Below are 18,786 nucleotides of genomic sequence, written 5' to 3'. Positions count from 1 at the left end.
CCGGGCCGCTCGCGTCTCCTTCCCAACGTCGCTGCCGCTTATATTGCTGCTGCTGCTGCCGCCACCGCTGCTACTGGGAGATCAAGTGGGGCCCTGTCGCTCCCTGGGGCCCGGGGGAAGAGGCTCGTCTGCGGCCTGCGACCCCGTAGGTTGGCTCTGTCCAGCCTCCTCCTCGAACCTCTGGTTGTACACCAGCCACTGCAAAGCTTCGGGAACCGAGCTGACCGGCCACTTGGTGCCCCACCACGATGGCCTGAGGGTCTGGTGTCCAGAAACTGGGGCCCACATTCCGTTGCCACCAGCCCCCGAAGGCTGCCCCTGGAGCTGCCGCCTCCTGGGCATTGGAGGCCACCTCTCTCCACAGGGAAAGCTCACCCTGCCCCATGAGCATCCATGCCTAAAGGCCCCACGGCTGAGATGCCAGTCCTGCAGGCTGGCACAGCCCCCAGGGCAAGGGACAGGGGAAGAGTCAGCTGGAGAGTCTATGGGCGGACGTCGAAAAAGGAATGTGAATACAGCACCCCAGTTCCAGCCTCCCAGCTACCAGGCCACAGTGCCAGAGAACCAGCCAGCAGGTACCCCTGTGGCCTCCCTGCGAGCCATCGACCCGGATGAGGGCGAGGCCGGCCGGCTAGAGTACACCATGGATGCCCTCTTTGACAGCCGTTCCAACCACTTCTTCTCGCTGGACCCCATCACTGGTGCTGTGACCACCGCTGAGGAGCTGGACCGAGAGACCAAGAGTACCCACGTCTTCAGGGTCACGGCCCAGGATCACGGAATGCCCCGCCGCAGTGCCCTGGCCACACTTACCATCTTGGTGACAGACACCAACGACCACGACCCTGTCTTTGAGCAGCTGGAGTACAAGGAGAGCCTCAGGGAAAACCTGGAGGTGGGCTATGAGGTGCTCACCGTCAGGGCCACCGATGGCGATGCCCCACCTAATGCCAACATCCTGTACCGCCTGCTGGAGGGTCCCGGAGGCAGTCCCTCGGAAGTCTTTGAAATTGACCCTCGCTCTGGGGTGATCCGAACCCGCGGCCCTGTGGACCGGGAAGAGGTGGAGTCCTATCAGTTGACAGTGGAGGCGAGCGACCAGGGTCGAGACCCAGGTCCCCGGAGCACCACAGCCGCTGTTTTCCTCTCTGTGGAGGATGACAATGACAATGCCCCCCAGTTCAGCGAGAAGCGCTACGTGGTCCAAGTGCGGGAAGATGTGGCCCCAGGGGCCCCAGTACTCCGGGTCACGGCCTCCGATCGGGACAAGGGCAGTAACGCCCTGGTGCACTACAGCATCATGAGCGGCAACGCCCGGGGCCAGTTCTACCTGGACGCCCAGACGGGGGCTCTGGATGTGGTGAGCCCCCTGGACTATGAGACGACCAAGGAGTACACCCTACGTGTGCGGGCACAGGATGGCGGCCGCCCCCCCCTCTCCAACGTCTCTGGCCTGGTGACAGTGCAGGTCCTGGATATTAATGACAATGCCCCCATCTTCGTCAGCACCCCGTTCCAGGCCACTGTCCTAGAGAGTGTCCCTTTGGGCTACCTGGTCCTCCACGTTCAGGCCATCGATGCCGATGCTGGCGACAATGCCCGCCTGGAATACCGCCTCGCTGGGGCCGGGCACGACTTCCCCTTCGCCATCAACAATGGCACGGGCTGGATCTCGGTGGCTGCCGAGCTGGACCGGGAGGAGGTCGATTTCTACAGCTTTGGGGTCGAAGCTCGGGACCACGGCAGCCCTGCGCTCACCGCCTCAGCCAGCGTCAGCGTGACCGTCCTGGACGTCAATGACAACAACCCCACCTTCACCCAGCCGGAGTACACGGTGCGGCTCAACGAGGATGCGGCGGTGGGCACCAGCGTGGTGACGGTGTCCGCCGTGGACCGGGACGCCCACAGCGTCATCACCTACCAGATCACCAGCGGCAACACCCGCAACCGCTTCTCCATCACTAGCCAGAGCGGCGGGGGGCTGGTGTCTCTCGCCTTGCCGCTGGACTACAAGCTTGAGCGCCAGTATGTGCTGGCGGTCACTGCCTCCGATGGCACGCGCCAGGACACAGCGCAGGTCGTGGTCAACGTCACTGACGCCAACACGCACCGCCCCGTCTTTCAGAGCTCCCACTACACGGTGAACGTCAATGAGGACCGGCCCGCCGGTACCACGGTGGTACTGATCAGCGCGACGGACGAGGACACCGGCGAGAACGCCCGCATCACCTACTTCATGGAGGACAGCATCCCCCAGTTCCGCATCGACGCGGACACAGGGGCCGTCACCACCCAGGCCGAGCTGGACTACGAGGACCAGGTGTCCTACACGCTGGCCATCACGGCCCGTGACAACGGCATCCCCCAAAAGTCCGATACCACCTACCTGGAGATCCTGGTGAACGATGTCAATGACAACGCCCCCCAGTTCCTCCGGGACTCCTACCAGGGCAGCGTCTATGAGGACGTGCCCCCCTTCACGAGCGTCCTGCAGATCTCGGCCACTGACCGAGACTCCGGCCTCAACGGCCGGGTCTTCTACACCTTCCAGGGAGGCGACGACGGGGACGGAGACTTTATCGTGGAGTCCACGTCGGGCATTGTGCGGACGCTGCGGAGGCTGGACCGGGAAAACGTGGCCCAGTACATCCTGCGGGCGTACGCAGTGGACAAGGGGATGCCCCCGGCCCGCACACCCATGGAGGTGACGGTCACCGTGCTGGACGTGAACGACAACCCCCCGGTCTTTGAGCAGGACGAGTTCGACGTGTTTGTGGAGGAGAACAGCCCCATCGGCCTGGCCGTGGCCCGGGTCACAGCCACTGACCCCGATGAAGGCACCAACGCCCAGATCATGTACCAGATCGTGGAGGGCAACATCCCCGAGGTCTTCCAGCTGGACATCTTCTCTGGGGAGCTGACCGCCCTGGTGGACCTGGACTACGAGGACCGGCCCGAGTACGTTCTGGTCATCCAGGCCACATCCGCCCCCCTGGTGAGCCGGGCTACAGTCCACGTCCGCCTGCTCGACCGAAATGACAACCCCCCTGTGCTGGGCAACTTTGAGATCCTTTTCAACAACTACGTCACCAACCGCTCCAGCAGCTTCCCTGGCGGCGCCATCGGCCGCGTGCCTGCCCACGACCCGGACATCTCCGACAGCCTGACCTACAGCTTCGAGCGGGGCAATGAACTCAGCCTGGTCCTGCTCAACGCCTCCACGGGCGAGCTGCGGCTGAGCCGGGCCCTGGATAACAACCGGCCCCTGGAGGCCATCATGAGCGTGCTGGTGTCAGGTGAGGCAGGGGCTGGTGGGAGGAGCTGGGCAGTTGTGAGAGGTACTGCTGACCCACCTCTCGGCCAGGTGCCTGGCACAGAGGTGGAGGGGGCAAGAGCCAGCTTGGGATAAGCCCCAGGAATGCTGGCAGCTGGGGCAGGCCCCGCCTGCCGCCCCAGCCTCAGGAGGGCTGGGCTGCTTCGGTTGGCTGCCCTCTGCCTACCAGCCTGTGACGTGCTGGGGGAAGCGTTCTGCGGCGGCCCTGGCTATGGCTGCCAAGAATTGTGAAAAAAGGCGGGTGGAAGACAGGGGCAGGAGCGCTGGGGGAGGGGTGGAGAGGCCTTTGGTGGAGGAGAGGCAGTGGGGCAGGGGTAGGGGGAGCGGTGCCTCTGTGCCCTGTCAGGATATTCCTGTGATCTCATCTAGCCTTTTGGTGGAGCGGAGGGTCATGGGGGGCACCGTGCAGGCCCTGTGGGGTCAGGACCCTGCAGTCGAGCCTCTGCTGGGCCGCAGACCGACTGACGAAGACTTTGTCTCACACATTCTTTTCCCTCCGGGCAGAAAAGAGCCGGGCCTGCAGGAAGTGAGGCCAGAGCTCATTGTCTCTGTCCAAACAGACCCCACTGTCAGAGGCCCGGTTGGTTCAGAGTCCGGGCTGAGGGAGGGGCCGCGATGAAGCCAGGGGCAGGCTGAGGCCTCCTGGGCCGCCTTGCCGTCCCCGGGCTGTTCTCAGGCCTAGGCCTCTTCCGCCTGCCTGTTACTGGCTCAGGCTCAGGCTCAGGGAATGGGGTGTGGGTACCAGGAGGAGTCTGAGGATCCCTGGGGTCTGGGGCAGATGCCTCTGGGGCACCTGACCGGGAGGGGAGAGGGCAAAGTCCCAGGGCCCTGGGAGCCTGGCCAGGACCCAGGCTGGGGCATTCCTGCTGCTTGGCCAAGCGCTTAGCCTGCAGACTCCCTGGGCAGCAGGGCTGGGAGGTAAGGTGGGGGTGGGGTGGGGACGGGTGCTGTCTCTTCCACTGGTGAGGAAGAGACCAAACCCAGAGAGCGGAGGCCTGGGGACAACCAAGGAGCCACAGCACACCTGAGGGGCCCCCGGTCAGCTGTTCCCTCTGAGGATGGATCCGGGTTACCATGCTCCATCCAGCGGTTGGCGCAGCCTTCAGACAAATCCAGCAAAGGAGGGCTAGAACTCAGCAGGTCCCACCGCCGGAGGAGTGAGGGGCATTCGAGAGTGGGACAAGGCTCCGGGCTGGGCTTCAGGGCACCAGTCCACTCCTGGCCATCCGCTCTGGCCATGGGACACGGATACAGGAAGTGTGGGCTCTGGGAGGCCACGGACAAGGCTCTGCCGCTCTTGCTGCTAGAGCACCTGTGTTTCAGATCTGTCTGTGTGGGTGCCCTGGGACAGGCGGAGGTGCAAAGGGAGGGACTCTCCCTCCCTCTTTCTGACAAAAGGGGAGCCTGCCCTGATGTGGCGGGGCTCTCAGAGCAGGGCAAATGAGCTTCTTCTGCCAGACTGGGCTCTCCTAGAGTGGAGGGTCGGGACAGAGACAGCTGCGATGGCTTTGGCCAGCCCTTTGGCTCTAGCCTCCCTGCCCCCCCCCCGCTCCCCGTAAGGCCCTGACCCCTGGAGGCAGTCACCACGGCAACCTCAAAGTTCAGGGAGGCTGGCTGAGTGGGAACTGACTCCCACCGCCCTTTGTTTCCCTTCTCCAATTCTTTGTCTCCCTGCCCATGCAGGCCCCCAAGGCTGCCTTCTCTCCCCATGTCCCGAGTGCCTCTCCTTTCCCGCTCTCTCCCATTACCCAGCCTGGCTCTTGTTCTGAGTCTTTGTCTGCCCCGTTTGGTCTCGGTGTTAGACCCTCTGTCCAACTCCTCCTCCTGTGCTCCATGTGGCTGCAGCTGGCCCAGCCTGGCCAGATGGCTCAGCTAGGGCCGGCCCTCTCCCTGTCTCTGTTAGGACCCAGGACACTCAGCCATTCTTACAGCAGCAGGTCCCTCCCCAGCCTGCAGCCTCCACGGGCACATCTGCCAGGCAGGAGAGGCTTGGGGTCGAATTCTGCCCCACGGTGGGTCCTGGCAATCTTTCAGGTCTGGCTGTCTGGGCTTTAGGACAGTGGTGTTTCCTGAAACCCAAACCTATCCTAACCCTTTCTTTTCTGACCAGGAAATGTACCTACCACCCCTGTTCCTACCATTGCCCCACACCTGGGGTGACCCAGGCCCAAGCCAGGGAGAGGGCAAAGAGGCAGGAGAGACCAGTAGGTTGACTGTTGGGGATGGGGGACAATAGCTGGGGGAGCAGGTGGCTACAGATGGTGGACCAGCTGGGAAGCAACAGAGACTTGCTGGGAGAGGAGCTTAGGGGGCCTGGCGGGGAAAGGGGGGATAGAGGGAGGGGGACTGGTTCCCAGAACTGAGAGGCGGGGATGGTGCTCATGTTCATTGGCCTTGCCACCGCCCCTCTTCACCTCCAAGCAGGTTACAGCACTTGCACGGCTCTCTGCCCCTCAAGGAACCTCGGGGCAGATGCAGCAGGTACCCTAGAGCCCCGTGCCAGGTCTAAGCACCTGCAAAAATAAACCAGACTTACTGCCATTGAGCTGATGCCAACTCATAGTGACCCAGTGAGGCAGGATAGAACTGCCCCTGTGAGTTTCTGAAACCGTAACTCTTGATAGGAGCAGAAAGCCCTGTCTTGCTCCTGGTCGTTTCGAACTGCGGACCTTGCCGTTAGCAGCTCAGCATGTAAAAAACACCACGCCACCTGCAAGGGGTTCTGAAAGAGGGTGCACAGGGCCTGGGGCTGTAAATCTGGGCAGGCTTTCCGGAAGAAGTGAGTCCAGGGCAGGCTAAAAGGTTAGGAGGGCTGTGGGCTGGTGTCTGGGTGGATCGGGGAGGAAGGCACTGCCTATGCAGTGGCAAGTAGACCATGCAGTCTCAGACCAGGAGATTGGAGGGCAGGCAGACTACAGGCTGAGAGCGTGGTACAGATTGGTGTCGGTCTTCAGCCTTCCTGGGCTCAACAGAGCCGCCCCAGACAGGCAGCCACATCAAGTGGGTACAGCACAGACGCAGAATCTGTTTCCAGATTCCTTCTTCTCCTACAGCTGCCCCATCCCAGAAAGGCTGACTCCTGCCCATCCCTGCTGAAAACCAAACACACAAATCAACCAATCCATTGTCGCGGCGTTGATCCCGGCTCTCGGTGACCCATTTGCCACCCAGTAGACGTATCCAGGGCGGGATATTCATGGTTGTATTATTCATGTCTGGGACGTTTTGGAAGGAGACCGCCATGGCAGTTTCTTACAAACTATCTCAGGCTGGGCTCGAACCACCAACCTCTCAGTTAGTAGCCAAGAACTTAACTCCCAGAGAACCGGAGCCCGGCTAGAAAGTCCCTTTTTAGATCTGATCTGGGCCCCTCCTTCTGGGTTTTAAGACTGGTTCTTCACTGTGGCGACAGGATATATTCACACTAAGAGCACCGTGCCCTCTGAACACCTATGTAGAAGATACACCCCTTGTAGCACTCCGAGCCACCTGCCCCCTCCCTTTGGCTCCCGGCTTTCACTTTTGTGCCAAAGAAAATCCGGCTGCCCTGGTGTGTTCGTGCATTCAGGTGTGTGTGGTATTTCTGAGCCTGGGTGTTGACGATGGGCGTGTGGGCGGAGCGAGACAACATGTAGTGTGTGGGTCAATACTTAGCTGCTGATCGTTGAGTGTGTGGCCCTGGGGGCGTGGCCGGCATCTGGGTGCAGTGCAGTGAGCCAGGTGGGTGAGGAGGACCGCGTGGGGCTCTGGGGACTGTGGTGTGAGAGCTGCCCCAGCTGCAGCCCTTTGATCCTGGCCCCTAGTCTGGTCCCTCCCCCTAGCCACCCCCTCCCTTACTGTCCCTGTGTCCGACCTGAAGGGAGAGGGTGGTGTGACCACGGGCAGAGGTGGCTCAGCCGGATTTCCTGGGGTGGACAGCTGCCCACCCCCAGCAGCCAGACGGCTGGGCAGGAAGAATGCTTTGTGGGGGTATGGCCATGAAGAGAGTGGCCTGTGCTCAAGTAGCCACAGGGCTCAGTGGGAGGGGGACAGGGTGGCTCCTCCCAGTGGCCCAGTTGGCTCCCCCATGCACACTCCCTGGGCTTGGGGGTGCACAGGTAGGGTCAGGGTGAAGGAGGGTTACCACGTAGAGTGCTCTGGACTCAGTGAAACACACACACACACAGCGCCAGTACAGGAAAAGGGCTTGGGAAGGAAAAAGGTGCACACACATTCATGGGTGGGCCGTGCACCACAGCTGTTGTGCAAAGGCGTGTCAACAGAACTTCTGAAGAGCTGAGCCTCTCTAGCACCTTCCAAGGGACCCCTTCTGGGCCGCCCCTTCAGGGGTGTGTACCCAGCCCCACCCCGGCCCTAATGCAGCGCCTGGTCTCCCCGCAGACGGCGTGCACAGCGTGACAGCCCAGTGCGCACTGCGCGTCACCATCATCACGGACGAGATGCTCACGCACAGCATCACGCTGCGCCTGGAGGACATGTCCCCGGAGCGCTTCCTGTCGCCGCTGCTGGGGCTGTTCATCCAGGCGGTGGCCGCCACGCTGGCCACGCCCCCAGACCACGTGGTGATCTTCAACGTGCAGCGCGACACCGACGCCCCCGGCGGCCACATCCTCAACGTGAGCCTGTCGGTGGGCCAGCCGCCGGGGCCCGGTGGCGGGCCGCCCTTCCTGCCCTCCGAGGACCTGCAGGAGCGCCTGTACCTCAACCGCAGCCTGCTGACGGCCATCTCTGCGCAGCGCGTGCTGCCCTTCGACGACAACATCTGCCTGCGCGAGCCCTGCGAGAACTACATGCGCTGCGTGTCGGTGCTGCGCTTCGACTCCTCGGCGCCCTTCATCGCCTCCTCCTCCGTGCTCTTCCGGCCCATCCACCCCGTCGGGGGGCTGCGCTGCCGCTGCCCGCCCGGCTTCACGGGCGACTACTGCGAGACCGAGGTGGACCTCTGCTACTCCCGGCCCTGCGGGGCCCACGGGCGCTGCCGCAGCCACGAGGGCGGCTACACCTGCCTCTGCCGCGACGGCTACACAGGTGAGTAAGGGGGGGAGCCGGGGCGCTCGCGGTGGGCTTTCGCAGTGGCGCAGACACAGATTGAGTGATCTATCAACGTAGCGCCTGCGATGTCCCTCCACACATCCTGCTCGCTCAATTACCTGGTGACCCAGGCGTCCTTGGATGGCGCAAACTTGTGAATACGCCGGCAACCCAAAAAGCTAGATTCTTGTCCTCCCCAAGAGGCATCTTGGAGGAAATACTCAGCCATCAAAACACCTTGGGGGCACCGTGCTGCTCTGACTGATGTACATGGGGTCGCCCTGTGTCCCACTGACTCCAGGGCGACCTGTTTTCATGAGGAAAGCAGGGCTAGGTCAGAGGCTGCCTGGGAGCCAATCGGCTTGGATTGATAGATAGCTCAGCTTGGCTGCTTTGCGGCTGTGTGACGTTGTACCTGTTAGCATAGCCTCTCTGTGCCTCGTTGTTGGAAAAAGGGATCATGCTGCAGTTTGGCTGTGGGCACGAACTAATGAGTGTAGCAGCGTGTTAGCCCTGATTCCAGGGGCCGCTGAGGGTGGCGCTTTGTCCAGGCCGCAGCTCACACCCTGCTGAGTGCGGCTGAGCCGCAACTCGGCCTTCCCCCTTGGGAGCTGTGGCCAGGGGAGAGGAACGAAGGCCATCAGAGAGCTTGGGGTGAAAGGATAGACTGGATGTTCCAGAAGGTCCCTGCACCTGTATCGCCCTGGGCAGAATAGCCCCATCCCTGCCCAGGTGCAGGCAAAGAGGGTCCTGGCCAGGAGACCTCCCTGTTGGTGGTGTGTGACTGGGGGTCCCTATCCCCAGCCTCTCTCTAGAACCCCGCCAATTCTGCTCTGCTGCTGAGCACCACCCTTCAGGCCCCCGCTTTTCCTTAAGACACCCCCTTCTCATTTCCTGTGATGGATCCGGAGGCCCCACAGGCCCTGCGAACAATCTTAGGGCGGAGTAGGCAGACCCCACTGCTTTCTCTGCTGCCCAGAACTTGCCTGACTTGCCTCCTCTCTGCTGGGGGGGAGGGGCAAGCAGGGGCAAGCGGGGGGAGGGGCTGGGTGGGGGAGTCTTTGTCCAGAAGGATGGGGAGGGGAGTGGGGGGGGGGGCTTAGAGTAGGCGAACAACAGTTTCCATGGAAACAAGAGCCAGTCACTAGGCACAGAGGAGCTGAGAACCTATCTCTAGAATCTGGGAATCGTGAGAGCGAGAAGGCGGTAGATTTTCCCATCTGGTGGTGGCATTTTCAGCTCCTGCAGCAACTGCTTCGGGGACTCAGTCTCTCTCTGAGCATCTTCCAAGTACACAGAGGCCCTTCATCTGGACTCCAGGGCTCAGATGTCTTGGTGGAAGCTCCTTATGCTTGGGGGCGGCCCTCATCTTCTGTCCCCTACCTCCCCATAACTCAGCCAAATCAAAGTAGAAGTCTGCTCCCATCCCTGGGGATGGACACTGATCTGGTATCTGACATGACAGGGACAAAGGCGCCAATGGGAGGAAGGGGAGGGGAAAGGGAGCAGGGAGGGAGGGGGCTGTCTGCAGCACAGTCACCCCTGCAGGGGCTGAACAGCCCCCAGCTTGTAGATCTGAGGTCCCAGGCGTGGCCCGGGGATCGGTGTGTAGGCCTGTGGTGACAGGAACAGTGAGCTGGCCCGACAGCACCAGAGCTAGGGTCACACGGATTTCAGAGAGGGGATCTCAGGGCTGTCGCGTGGGCATCGCTGGCACCCCTCCCTGGGTGCCTAGTACTCACTGGCCCCTCCTCTTGTCCAGGTGAGCACTGTGAGGTGAGCGCCCGCTCAGGCCGCTGCACCCCACGTGTCTGCAAAAATGGGGGCACCTGTGTCAACCTGCTTGTGGGGGGCTTCAAGTGCGACTGCCCATCTGGAGACTTTGAGAAGCCCTACTGCCAGGTCACCACACGCAGCTTCCCAGCTCGCTCCTTCATCACCTTCCGGGGCCTGCGCCAGCGCTTCCACTTCACCGTGGCCCTCTCGTGAGTGGCTGAGCTCTGAGGGGCAGGGGTGCAGGTGGGAGCCCAGGGGGAAGATCCGGGGAGGCCTCTGGACAGATTGTTGGCAGAGCCCTGAGGTGCTGAGTGCAGCCGATGTCCCCACCTCCCGAGGCTCTGCTTCCCACTCCCTGACCTCTCCGCCTTCGAGGGTGGAGAGTAGGGAGGCCAGGGTCTGGGTTTGGGTCCATTTCCCACCAGGACCCATCACCTTGGCACCTCGAGGTGGAGGTGTGGAGGTGCTAGCCCTCTGAAGAGCCCTGGGTTGGTGCAGGTGCTGGGTGCCAGGGTCCCTATGGGTGCCCCAATCCCTGCCCTCTGCCCGGCCCCCATCAGGTTTGCCACGAAGGAGCGGGACGGGCTGCTGCTGTACAACGGGCGCTTCAATGAGAAGCACGACTTTGTAGCCCTCGAGGTCATCCAGGAGCAGGTCCAGCTCACCTTCTCTGCAGGTGAGCCCCCACTGCAGGACCTTCCGACCCCTCCCCCGAGCCAGCCCAGCCCAGCCGGGGTCCCAGCTCACCCATCTTTTCCCCAGGGGAATCAACCACCACCGTGTCCCCATTCGTGCCAGGGGGGGTCAGTGACGGCCAGTGGCACACGGTGCAGCTGAAGTACTACAACAAGGTGGGTGTGAGAGGGGCCAGAGGACGGGAGGGCTGCAGTCTTGACTCAGGGAGCCCAGGAGGCTCACTTGGCTGCCAACTTGACCCCCAGCCGCCCTGCAGGAGAGATGGGGCAGGCGGCCTCCCTGGAGAAACAGCTTTGGGCCCCTCGGGGCAGATCTACTCGGTCGGTCCCATGGAGTGGCCCTGAGTTAGAAGTGACTTGATGACAAGGGGTTCATGTCTTCGGACTCAGGTGCTCCCCTCCACGCAGACCTGGGAGCCATTGCCTCAGGCAGCGCTGGGCGCTGGGCACTGGGCATGGCACTTCCGCTAGAGTGAGGCGCGAACACTTGCCGTCTTCTTGGGGCATCCCACCCCCTGAGCAGCGCCCGGCTCGCCCCGCTCATTAGGCGGGGACAGGCCGGGGTGGATGTTGAGAGGTCGCTTGAGCGGAAGTCCCGGGGTGTGCATGTGGGCTGTCTGCATACATGCCCCGTGTGAGTCAGCATACATGACTCGTGTCTGGCTGCCTGGCCCATGCACCTGGCGGGCCCCTGCCCACCCTTTCTCTTCCTTCCCCTCTTTCCTGTCCACAGCCGCTGTTGGGCCAGACAGGGCTCCCGCAGGGCCCATCCGAGCAGAAGGTGGCTGTTGTGACCGTGGATGACTGTGACACAGGGGTGGCCCTGCGCTTCGGAGCTGTGCTGGGCAACTATTCCTGTGCTGCCCAGGGCACCCAAGGTGGCAGCAAGAAGTGAGCAAGAGGACCTGGGATGGGGTGGGGGCAGAGCCAGCCAGGGACGGAAGGTGTAGAGCACAGGTGGGGAACCGTTCTGCCAAGGGCCTTGGGTATTTAGGACACCATACCCAGGCTGAATTGGTCAAACAGTTCATCAGCTCACCCCTCATGCGATGGAGGAGCCCTGGTGGCGTAGTGGTTCCATATTGGGCTGCATGGTCAGCAGTTTGAAACTACCAGCCTCAGAGGGAAAGGATGAGGCTTTCTACTCCCATAGACTTACAGTCTTGGAAACCCACAGGGGCAGTTCTACCCTGTCCTATACTGTCGAGGTGAGTCAGGATGTACTCAATGGCAGTGAGTTTTTTGGCATGTGATAGAGGAGCCCTGGTGGTGTAGGGCTGGGCTGCTAACCTCTTGGTCAGCAGTTTAAAACCACCAGCTGCTCTGCAGGAAGAAGACGAGGCATGCTATTCCCATAAAGAGTTACAGTCTCGGAACCCCACAGGGGTCATTGTGCTCTATCTGACAGCATCGCTATGAGTCAGAAGTGACTGGATGGCATTGACTTTGGGTTTGGCTTTAGAATGTGGTGGTTGGCACTGCTGTGATGTTAGCTGGTCATGATGATTTTGTGGGCCTTACATAGCACGTGGGCCAGATGTTTCCCCACCCCCGGTGTAGAGAGGAGGCTTTAGGGAGCTCAGAAGTGTGGGCCAACCCAGATGGGTCTCCCCTCTCTGTGATCCTCAGCTTCCCCTCAGGCCTCTGGGGAGGTGAGATTGAGGCATCTGAGCAAGGCCTGGCAGCGCAGCCTGGGGAAGGGGCAAGTTCCGTGTTGAGAACAGCTCCAGGCTGGGGAGGTCCCCCTTCCCTGGTACTGCCCTGCAACCCCTTGCTGGCAGCTGGCACCAGGAGCAGGATGAGCCAGGAGCAGTGTGCCCCTCCCTCATGCTGTCGCCGTTTTTTTTTGCTCCCGAGGTCTCTGGATCTGACAGGGCCCCTGCTGCTGGGTGGGGTGCCCGACCTGCCTGAGAGCTTCCCTGTGCGGATGCGGCATTTTGTGGGCTGCATTCGGAACCTGCAGGTGGACAGCCGGCATGTGGACATGGCTGACTTCATCGCCAACAATGGCACCGTGCCTGGTACGGGGTTGGGGGGTGGGGAATGGGGGCAAGGCCAGGCCCCACTGCAGGGAGGAGAGGCCATGCCTGGCAGGCAGGGGTCTCAAAGGCCCCTCTGGTCACTGCCCCGGGGTTTCCTGAGCCCCCTCTCTCTGTTTCAGGCTGCCCAGCCAAAAAGAATGTGTGTGACAGCAACACCTGCCACAACGGGGGCACCTGTGTGAACCAGTGGGATGCGTTCAGCTGTGAGTGCCCCCTGGGCTTCGGGGGCAAGAGCTGTGCCCAAGGTAGGTGGGGGCTGCCCTCAGGGGCCGGGCTTTGGTAGCTGTCAACCACAGTAGGAGCACAGGCAGGGTCTGGACAGCATCGGGCAAGGCCTAGCCACTAGCTGTGGGTGGAAAAGCAGGTCTGGGCAGAGCCCTAAGAGGGCAGCACGGGAGACAAAGGGCCCAGTGAGAGGCAGGCCTGGGCACAGTGTGGGGTGGGCCCAGGGTAGGTAAATGGGCTCGAGGGCGGGGCACTCAGAGGCGGTGCCCGCCTTCCATGGCACTGGCATCACGGCATCATACCTCCTGGGCATCAGCTGCGACATCCTTCAGAGCCATTCTGGATCTGTCCCGCCCAACCCCGCTCCCCCTCGCACCCCCCCAGAAATGGCCAATCCGCAGCGCTTCCTGGGCAGCAGCATGGTGGCCTGGCATGGCCTCTCACTGCCCATCTCCCAACCCTGGCACCTCAGCCTCATGTTCCGCACGCGCCAGGCCAACGGTGTCCTGTTTCAGGCCGTCACCAGAGGGCGCAGCACCATCACCCTGCAGGTGCGCCGACCATGGGGGCGGGGGGAATGGGCTGCTGGCTTGGGGGCGTGGCCTCCAGGAAGCTGGACTGAAGAGTTGGGCGGGGACCCGGGGGAGGCCGCTGGGTCGGTTTGGTGGTTAAATGCTGCCATCTGTTGGCCCCAGAGGAGATAACACTTTCCTCTCGGGCCTCATCTGGACTGCAGCGTGGTCCAGCAAAGGGGACAGCGGGCTGAGTGTAGAGCAAACTAAGGTGGCCCTTCTTTCCTTCTGGTCCAGCTTCGGGAGGGCCACGTGGTGCTGAGCGTGGAGGGCACTGGGCTTCAGGCCTCGTCTCTCCAGCTGGACCCGGGCCGCGCCAATGACGGGGACTGGCACCATGCACAGCTGGCCCTGGGAGCCAATGGGGGGCCCGGCCATGCTGTCCTGTCCTTTGACTACGGGCAGCAGCGGTCAGAGGGCAACCTGGGGCCCCGGCTGCACGGGCTACACCTGAGCAACATCACGGTGGGTGGAGTGCCTGGGCCGGTCAATGGTGTGACCCGGGGCTTCCGGGGCTGTTTGCAGGTGAGCAGACTTCCTGACCCCTCCCCCACCCCTCCCCCCACCATCTGGAGGCTGTACCACTGAGGGCCAACACTGCCACTGTCCCTGACACACCTCCCACCAGGGTGTGCGCGTGAGCGAGACACCCGAGGGTGCCAGCGCGCTGGATCCGAGCCGAGGGGAGAGAGTGAATGTGGAGGCCGGCTGCAGCCTGCCAGACCCCTGTGACTCAAACCCATGCCCTGCCAACAGCTACTGCAGCGATGACTGGGACAGCTACTCCTGTAGCTGCGATCCCGGTAGGACGGGGACCCCCGGGGAGGGGCAGGTCCTGGGGTCTTGTGCTGTGGCTCAGCCAAGCGACCTGTAGGTCAGTCATGTCACCTCTCAGAGCTTCCCACAGCACAAAGCCACTGCCAGATGCTCCTGTGGGTGGAGTGGAGGGAGAGAGAAAGCGTGCGGGAAGGGGGCGTTGAACTTCTCCGTGATGTGGTGGGTTAGGCGCTGGCTGATAACTGCAAAGCCAGCCATTTGAACCCAGCAGCCGCTGTGTGGGAGAAAGCGGAGACTGCCTACTCCCCACAAGATGTGCAGCCTCAGACCTCCTGCGTAGGGTGGCTGTGAGTCCAGCGCGTTTGGTTTGGATTTGTCCTTCTCCAGGTTACTACGGTGACAACTGCACTAGCGTGTGTGACCTGAACCCCTGCGAGCACCAATCTGTGTGTGCTCGCAAGCCCAGTGCCCCCCACGGCTATGCCTGCGAGTGTCCCCCAAACTACCTGGGGCACTACTGTGAGACCAGGTGAGTGGGCCAGGGCAGCAGGCAGCTGGCCCGAGGGGCCACTGCCTGGCTCTGGTGGGTGTGGCAGAGCAAGCTCACTCCTGCCGGGCTCCTGTCTGCAGGATTGACCAGCCTTGCCCCCGTGGCTGGTGGGGACACCCCATGTGCGGCCCGTGCAACTGTGACATCAGCAAAGGCTTCGACCTGGACTGCAATAAAACCAGCGGCGAGTGCCACTGCAAGGTGACAGCCAGGCCCTGCTCTCCCCGGGAGCGCAGGGGAGGGCCTGCCTGTGCTCTCCTGGGGTGGGGACAAAGTTGTTGGTCTTCATGTCTCTGGGAGGGGCGGGGAGCACAGGACAACATTTAATCAGTGATCACCGGGTTTCTGGCTCATTTGCATGTCAGTGGTGGTATAGTGGGTACATGTGGGCTGCTAACTTCAGGGTCAGCAGTTGAAACCCACCAGCTGCTCCACCAGAGGAAGATAGGCCCGTCTCGGGAACCCTCGGGGCCAGTTCTACCCTGCCCTCCAGGGTCACTGCTGGTCAGCGATGACTAGCTGGCAGTCAGTGAGAGGGTTTGCCTGTTGCTACACTCTGACTACCACTCCCGCAGGGTGCTGAGGTTGGGGAGCCTCTTGGCAGCGGGGTACAGCTTAAAGGCCCCCAAAGCAGCCAGGAGAGACAGCTTACACCTGAGTGATGCCTGGCTGCCTCCTCCCTCTCAGGAGAACCACTACCGGCCCCCCGACAGCCCGACCTGCCTCCTGTGTGACTGCTACCCCACGGGCTCCCTGTCCCGTGTCTGTGACCCTGAGGACGGCCAGTGCCCTTGCAAGCCAGGCGTCATCGGGCGCCAGTGTGACCGCTGTGACAACCCTTTCGCTGAAGTCACCACCAATGGCTGTGAAGGTAGGGATCCCAGGACAGGTAGGCGGCCCTCCCTGCTGTGCCCCTGGGAGGCAGGGAGCAGGGCTGGGTGCAGGCCTGGGCATGCCGGGAGGGCTGGGGCGGAGCTGCAGAGGGGGTGCTGCTCCTGGGTGACCCTGTCTTCTCCCTTACAGTGAATTATGACAGCTGCCCTCGGGCCATTGAGGCTGGGATCTGGTGGCCCCGGACCCGCTTCGGCCTGCCCGCTGCAGCCCCCTGCCCCAGGGGCTCCTTTGGTAGGTGCTCAAGGCCTGTGGTGGCACCATAGGGAAGACCCACTGAGGGCCAAGGGGCCACCAGCAACAGTGGGCAGGGGCAGGCAGCCCTGAATGCAGAGCCTGGATCCTGATTTCTGGCCTCTAGGTCCTAAGCCCTGTCTTCCACCCATCTTTGGCTCACTGTCCCCACCTCTCATTGACCCCAGCTCCAATTGCTGTGTGGTACCTACCTCTTTACCTCCTGTCCCTGACTAAGGGCCAGGAGCCCGCATTGGGCCAGCCCTGGCCTGGGGACCAGGGATTCAAGGATCAAGGATCAATTGTATAGGCTTTCCATCAACACCCCCCACCCTTTCGTACCGGAGTTACACTCCCAGAAAGACAGGCTGCTGAGGAGCAGGGGTCTCAATCTGGGGGGCAGTGATGGGCAATGGGCAGAAGTCTGAGGTAGTGATCGGGGTATAGAAGAGCATGAGGGGCAGCAGGAGCAGGCAGGGGTGTCAGAGCCGCCAGAAGGCTCGGTACGCTGTGCTCCCCAGCCGTTACCTTGTGGAGCTTTGGCTCTCTAGTTTGACACACCTGGTCTTACCTGGGCAGTGGCAGGGCAGGGTCCTGGTGTGTGTGTGGCTGTCCCTGAGGTGTTAGCCCAGCTTCTTCTCAGGCTCAGGGTCCTCCTGGGTCTGTGCCTGAGGCCAGCCCTGCCGGCTTCCACCCCCAGGAACCGCTGTGCGCCACTGTGACGAGCACAGGGGGTGGCTCCCCCCAAACCTCTTCAACTGCACCTCAGTCACCTTCTCAGAGCTCAAGGGCTTTGTAAGTGAACCCCCTCATCTCCATCTTTCCAATCTCACTTTGTTCCCCCTTCAACTTTGAGAAGAGGGATTGTGGAGCCCCCGTCCTTGTCCTCCTGGGGCCCCTGCCTCAAAAGGCCACCTCCCTCCCCTCCTAAGGCCCAGTTCTGCCCTCCCCTTGGCCTGGGTGCCCTAGGCTGAGCGGCTGCAGCGGAACGAGTCAGGCCTGGACTCAGGGCGCTCCCAGCGGTTGGCCCTTCTCCTGCGCAACGCCACGCAGCACACAGCCGGCTACTTCGGCAGCGATGTCAGGGTGGCTTACCAGCTGGCCGCCCGGCTGCTGGCCCACGAGAGTGCCCAGCGGGGCTTCGGGTTGTCTGCCACGCAGGACGTGCATTTCACCGAGGTGGGCCTGGGCAAGGGGTCACAGGGAGTGGAGTGGCCCAGGACCTGGGGTGCAGAGTGGGGAGCACTCCCAACCAGGTCGAGGGCACCAAGGCTTGGCCCAGCACCTGGGTGATTGAGGTCCCCTCTTTCCAACCTTCTTCACACCGAGCTGTACACAGGAAATGGTACTTTTGTACTGCAGCCTGGCCCGGCCTAGGGACTGGAAGAGTTGGTCTGTGGGGCACAGGCCTGGGGATGCTATGTGCAGAGTGTGTCTGGGAGGAAGGCTAACGGGCCCATGCACACCCACGGGGGTGGGGTGGGGGGGGTGGCGCCCCATGGGCGCTGGTGTGCAGCAGGTAGGGCGCTGCGGTGACCGGCACAGGCTGGGGCTCCGTGGAGGGGTGGAGGGGCGGGAGGGTACGCGATGACAGTGACCACACCGGCCCCAGAACCTGCTGCGGGTGGGCAGCGCCCTCCTGGATGCAGCCAACAAGCGGCACTGGGAGCTGATCCAGCAGTCGGAGGGCGGCACAGCCTGGCTGCTGCAGCGCTATGAGGCCTACGCCAGCGCGCTGGCGCAGAACATGCGGCACACCTACCTCAGCCCCTTCACCATCGTCACGCCCAACATCGGTGAGCTGTGGCCACGCGGAGGCGGGGTGGTGGGGCTCTGCCCGCCTCTGTGGCCTGACCGGGGACCACCCTCCTCCCCAGTCATCTCTGTCGTGCGCTTGGACAAGGGGAACTTCGCTGGGGCCAAGCTGCCCCGCTACGAGGCGCTGCGTGGGGAGCGGCCCCCGGACCTGGAGACCACCGTCATCCTGCCCGAGTCCGTCTTCAGAGGTCAGCGGTGGGCGCAGGGCGGGCAGGGACCCCTGAGGGCCGGCCCAGCCCGGGTTTAACAGCTTGCCTCCTGCCCCCAGAAACAGCCCCCATGGTCCGGCCGGCGGGCCCCGGCGAGGCCCTGGAGCCCGAGGAGCTGGCGCGGCGGCAGCGGCGGCACCCAGAGCTGAGCCAGGGCGAGGCGGTGGCCAGCGTCATCATCTACCGCACCCTGGCCGGGCTGCTGCCGCACAACTACGACCCAGACAAGCGCAGCCTGAGGTGGCGGCAGGGAGGCGGGCGGTGCGGGCACCCTGAGGAAGGTGGGGTCTGACCACGTGGCTGTCGCGCCGCCTCCTCCATCAGAGTCCCCAAGCGGCCCATCATCAACACACCCGTGGTGAGCATCAGCGTACATGACGACGAGGAGCTGCTGCCCCGAGCCCTGGACAAGCCCGTCACCGTGCAGTTCCGGCTGCTGGAGACCGAGGAACGCACCAAGCCCATCTGCGTCTTCTGGAACCATTCCATCCTGTGAGCAGCTAGCCCGCCCCACCCCCACCATACTCCGCCGGCCCCTGTCCCTCGCCACCCTGTCCCCCTGCTCCACCCCTGCCCCGCCCTGTCCCCACCTTCCTCTGACCCCTGCCCCGCCCGCCCGGTCCCCCTGCTCC

At 62.9% G+C, this 18,786-nt stretch overlaps 1 protein-coding gene across 2 annotated transcripts in view; it reads left to right on the top strand.

Moving 5' to 3' along the window:
- Positions 1-391: 391 nt before the first annotated feature.
- The window catches only part of CELSR2 (cadherin EGF LAG seven-pass G-type receptor 2), a 23,935-nt gene continuing 5,540 nt past the window's right edge, over positions 392-18,786 (top strand). For both annotated transcript variants that reach the window (XM_045291822.1, XM_045291821.1), the window contains exons 1-21: positions 392-3,296; positions 7,715-8,362; positions 10,128-10,350; positions 10,702-10,817; positions 10,904-10,992; positions 11,570-11,727; positions 12,694-12,857; positions 12,998-13,123; positions 13,488-13,654; positions 13,913-14,200; positions 14,304-14,478; positions 14,840-14,981; positions 15,083-15,203; positions 15,690-15,873; positions 16,026-16,127; positions 16,828-16,922; positions 17,097-17,306; positions 17,740-17,923; positions 18,005-18,133; positions 18,214-18,394; positions 18,479-18,646. In XM_045291822.1, the coding sequence (XP_045147757.1) occupies positions 485-3,296; positions 7,715-8,362; positions 10,128-10,350; positions 10,702-10,817; positions 10,904-10,992; positions 11,570-11,727; positions 12,694-12,857; positions 12,998-13,123; positions 13,488-13,654; positions 13,913-14,200; positions 14,304-14,478; positions 14,840-14,981; positions 15,083-15,203; positions 15,690-15,873; positions 16,026-16,127; positions 16,828-16,922; positions 17,097-17,306; positions 17,740-17,923; positions 18,005-18,133; positions 18,214-18,394; positions 18,479-18,646 (6,482 nt within the window). In that variant the 5' untranslated portion in view covers positions 392-484. The remainder of the gene's footprint in view (positions 3,297-7,714; positions 8,363-10,127; positions 10,351-10,701; positions 10,818-10,903; positions 10,993-11,569; positions 11,728-12,693; positions 12,858-12,997; positions 13,124-13,487; positions 13,655-13,912; positions 14,201-14,303; positions 14,479-14,839; positions 14,982-15,082; positions 15,204-15,689; positions 15,874-16,025; positions 16,128-16,827; positions 16,923-17,096; positions 17,307-17,739; positions 17,924-18,004; positions 18,134-18,213; positions 18,395-18,478; positions 18,647-18,786) is intronic.

Source organism: Echinops telfairi, unplaced genomic scaffold (genome assembly GCF_000313985.2).
Source record: "Echinops telfairi isolate 266 unplaced genomic scaffold, ASM31398v2 ScPeMD7_443;HRSCAF=831, whole genome shotgun sequence".
Lineage (NCBI taxonomy): Eukaryota > Metazoa > Chordata > Mammalia > Afrosoricida > Tenrecidae > Echinops > Echinops telfairi.
Note: the sequence above shows the minus strand (reverse complement) of the source record. Positions and strands in the feature narration are given on the sequence as shown.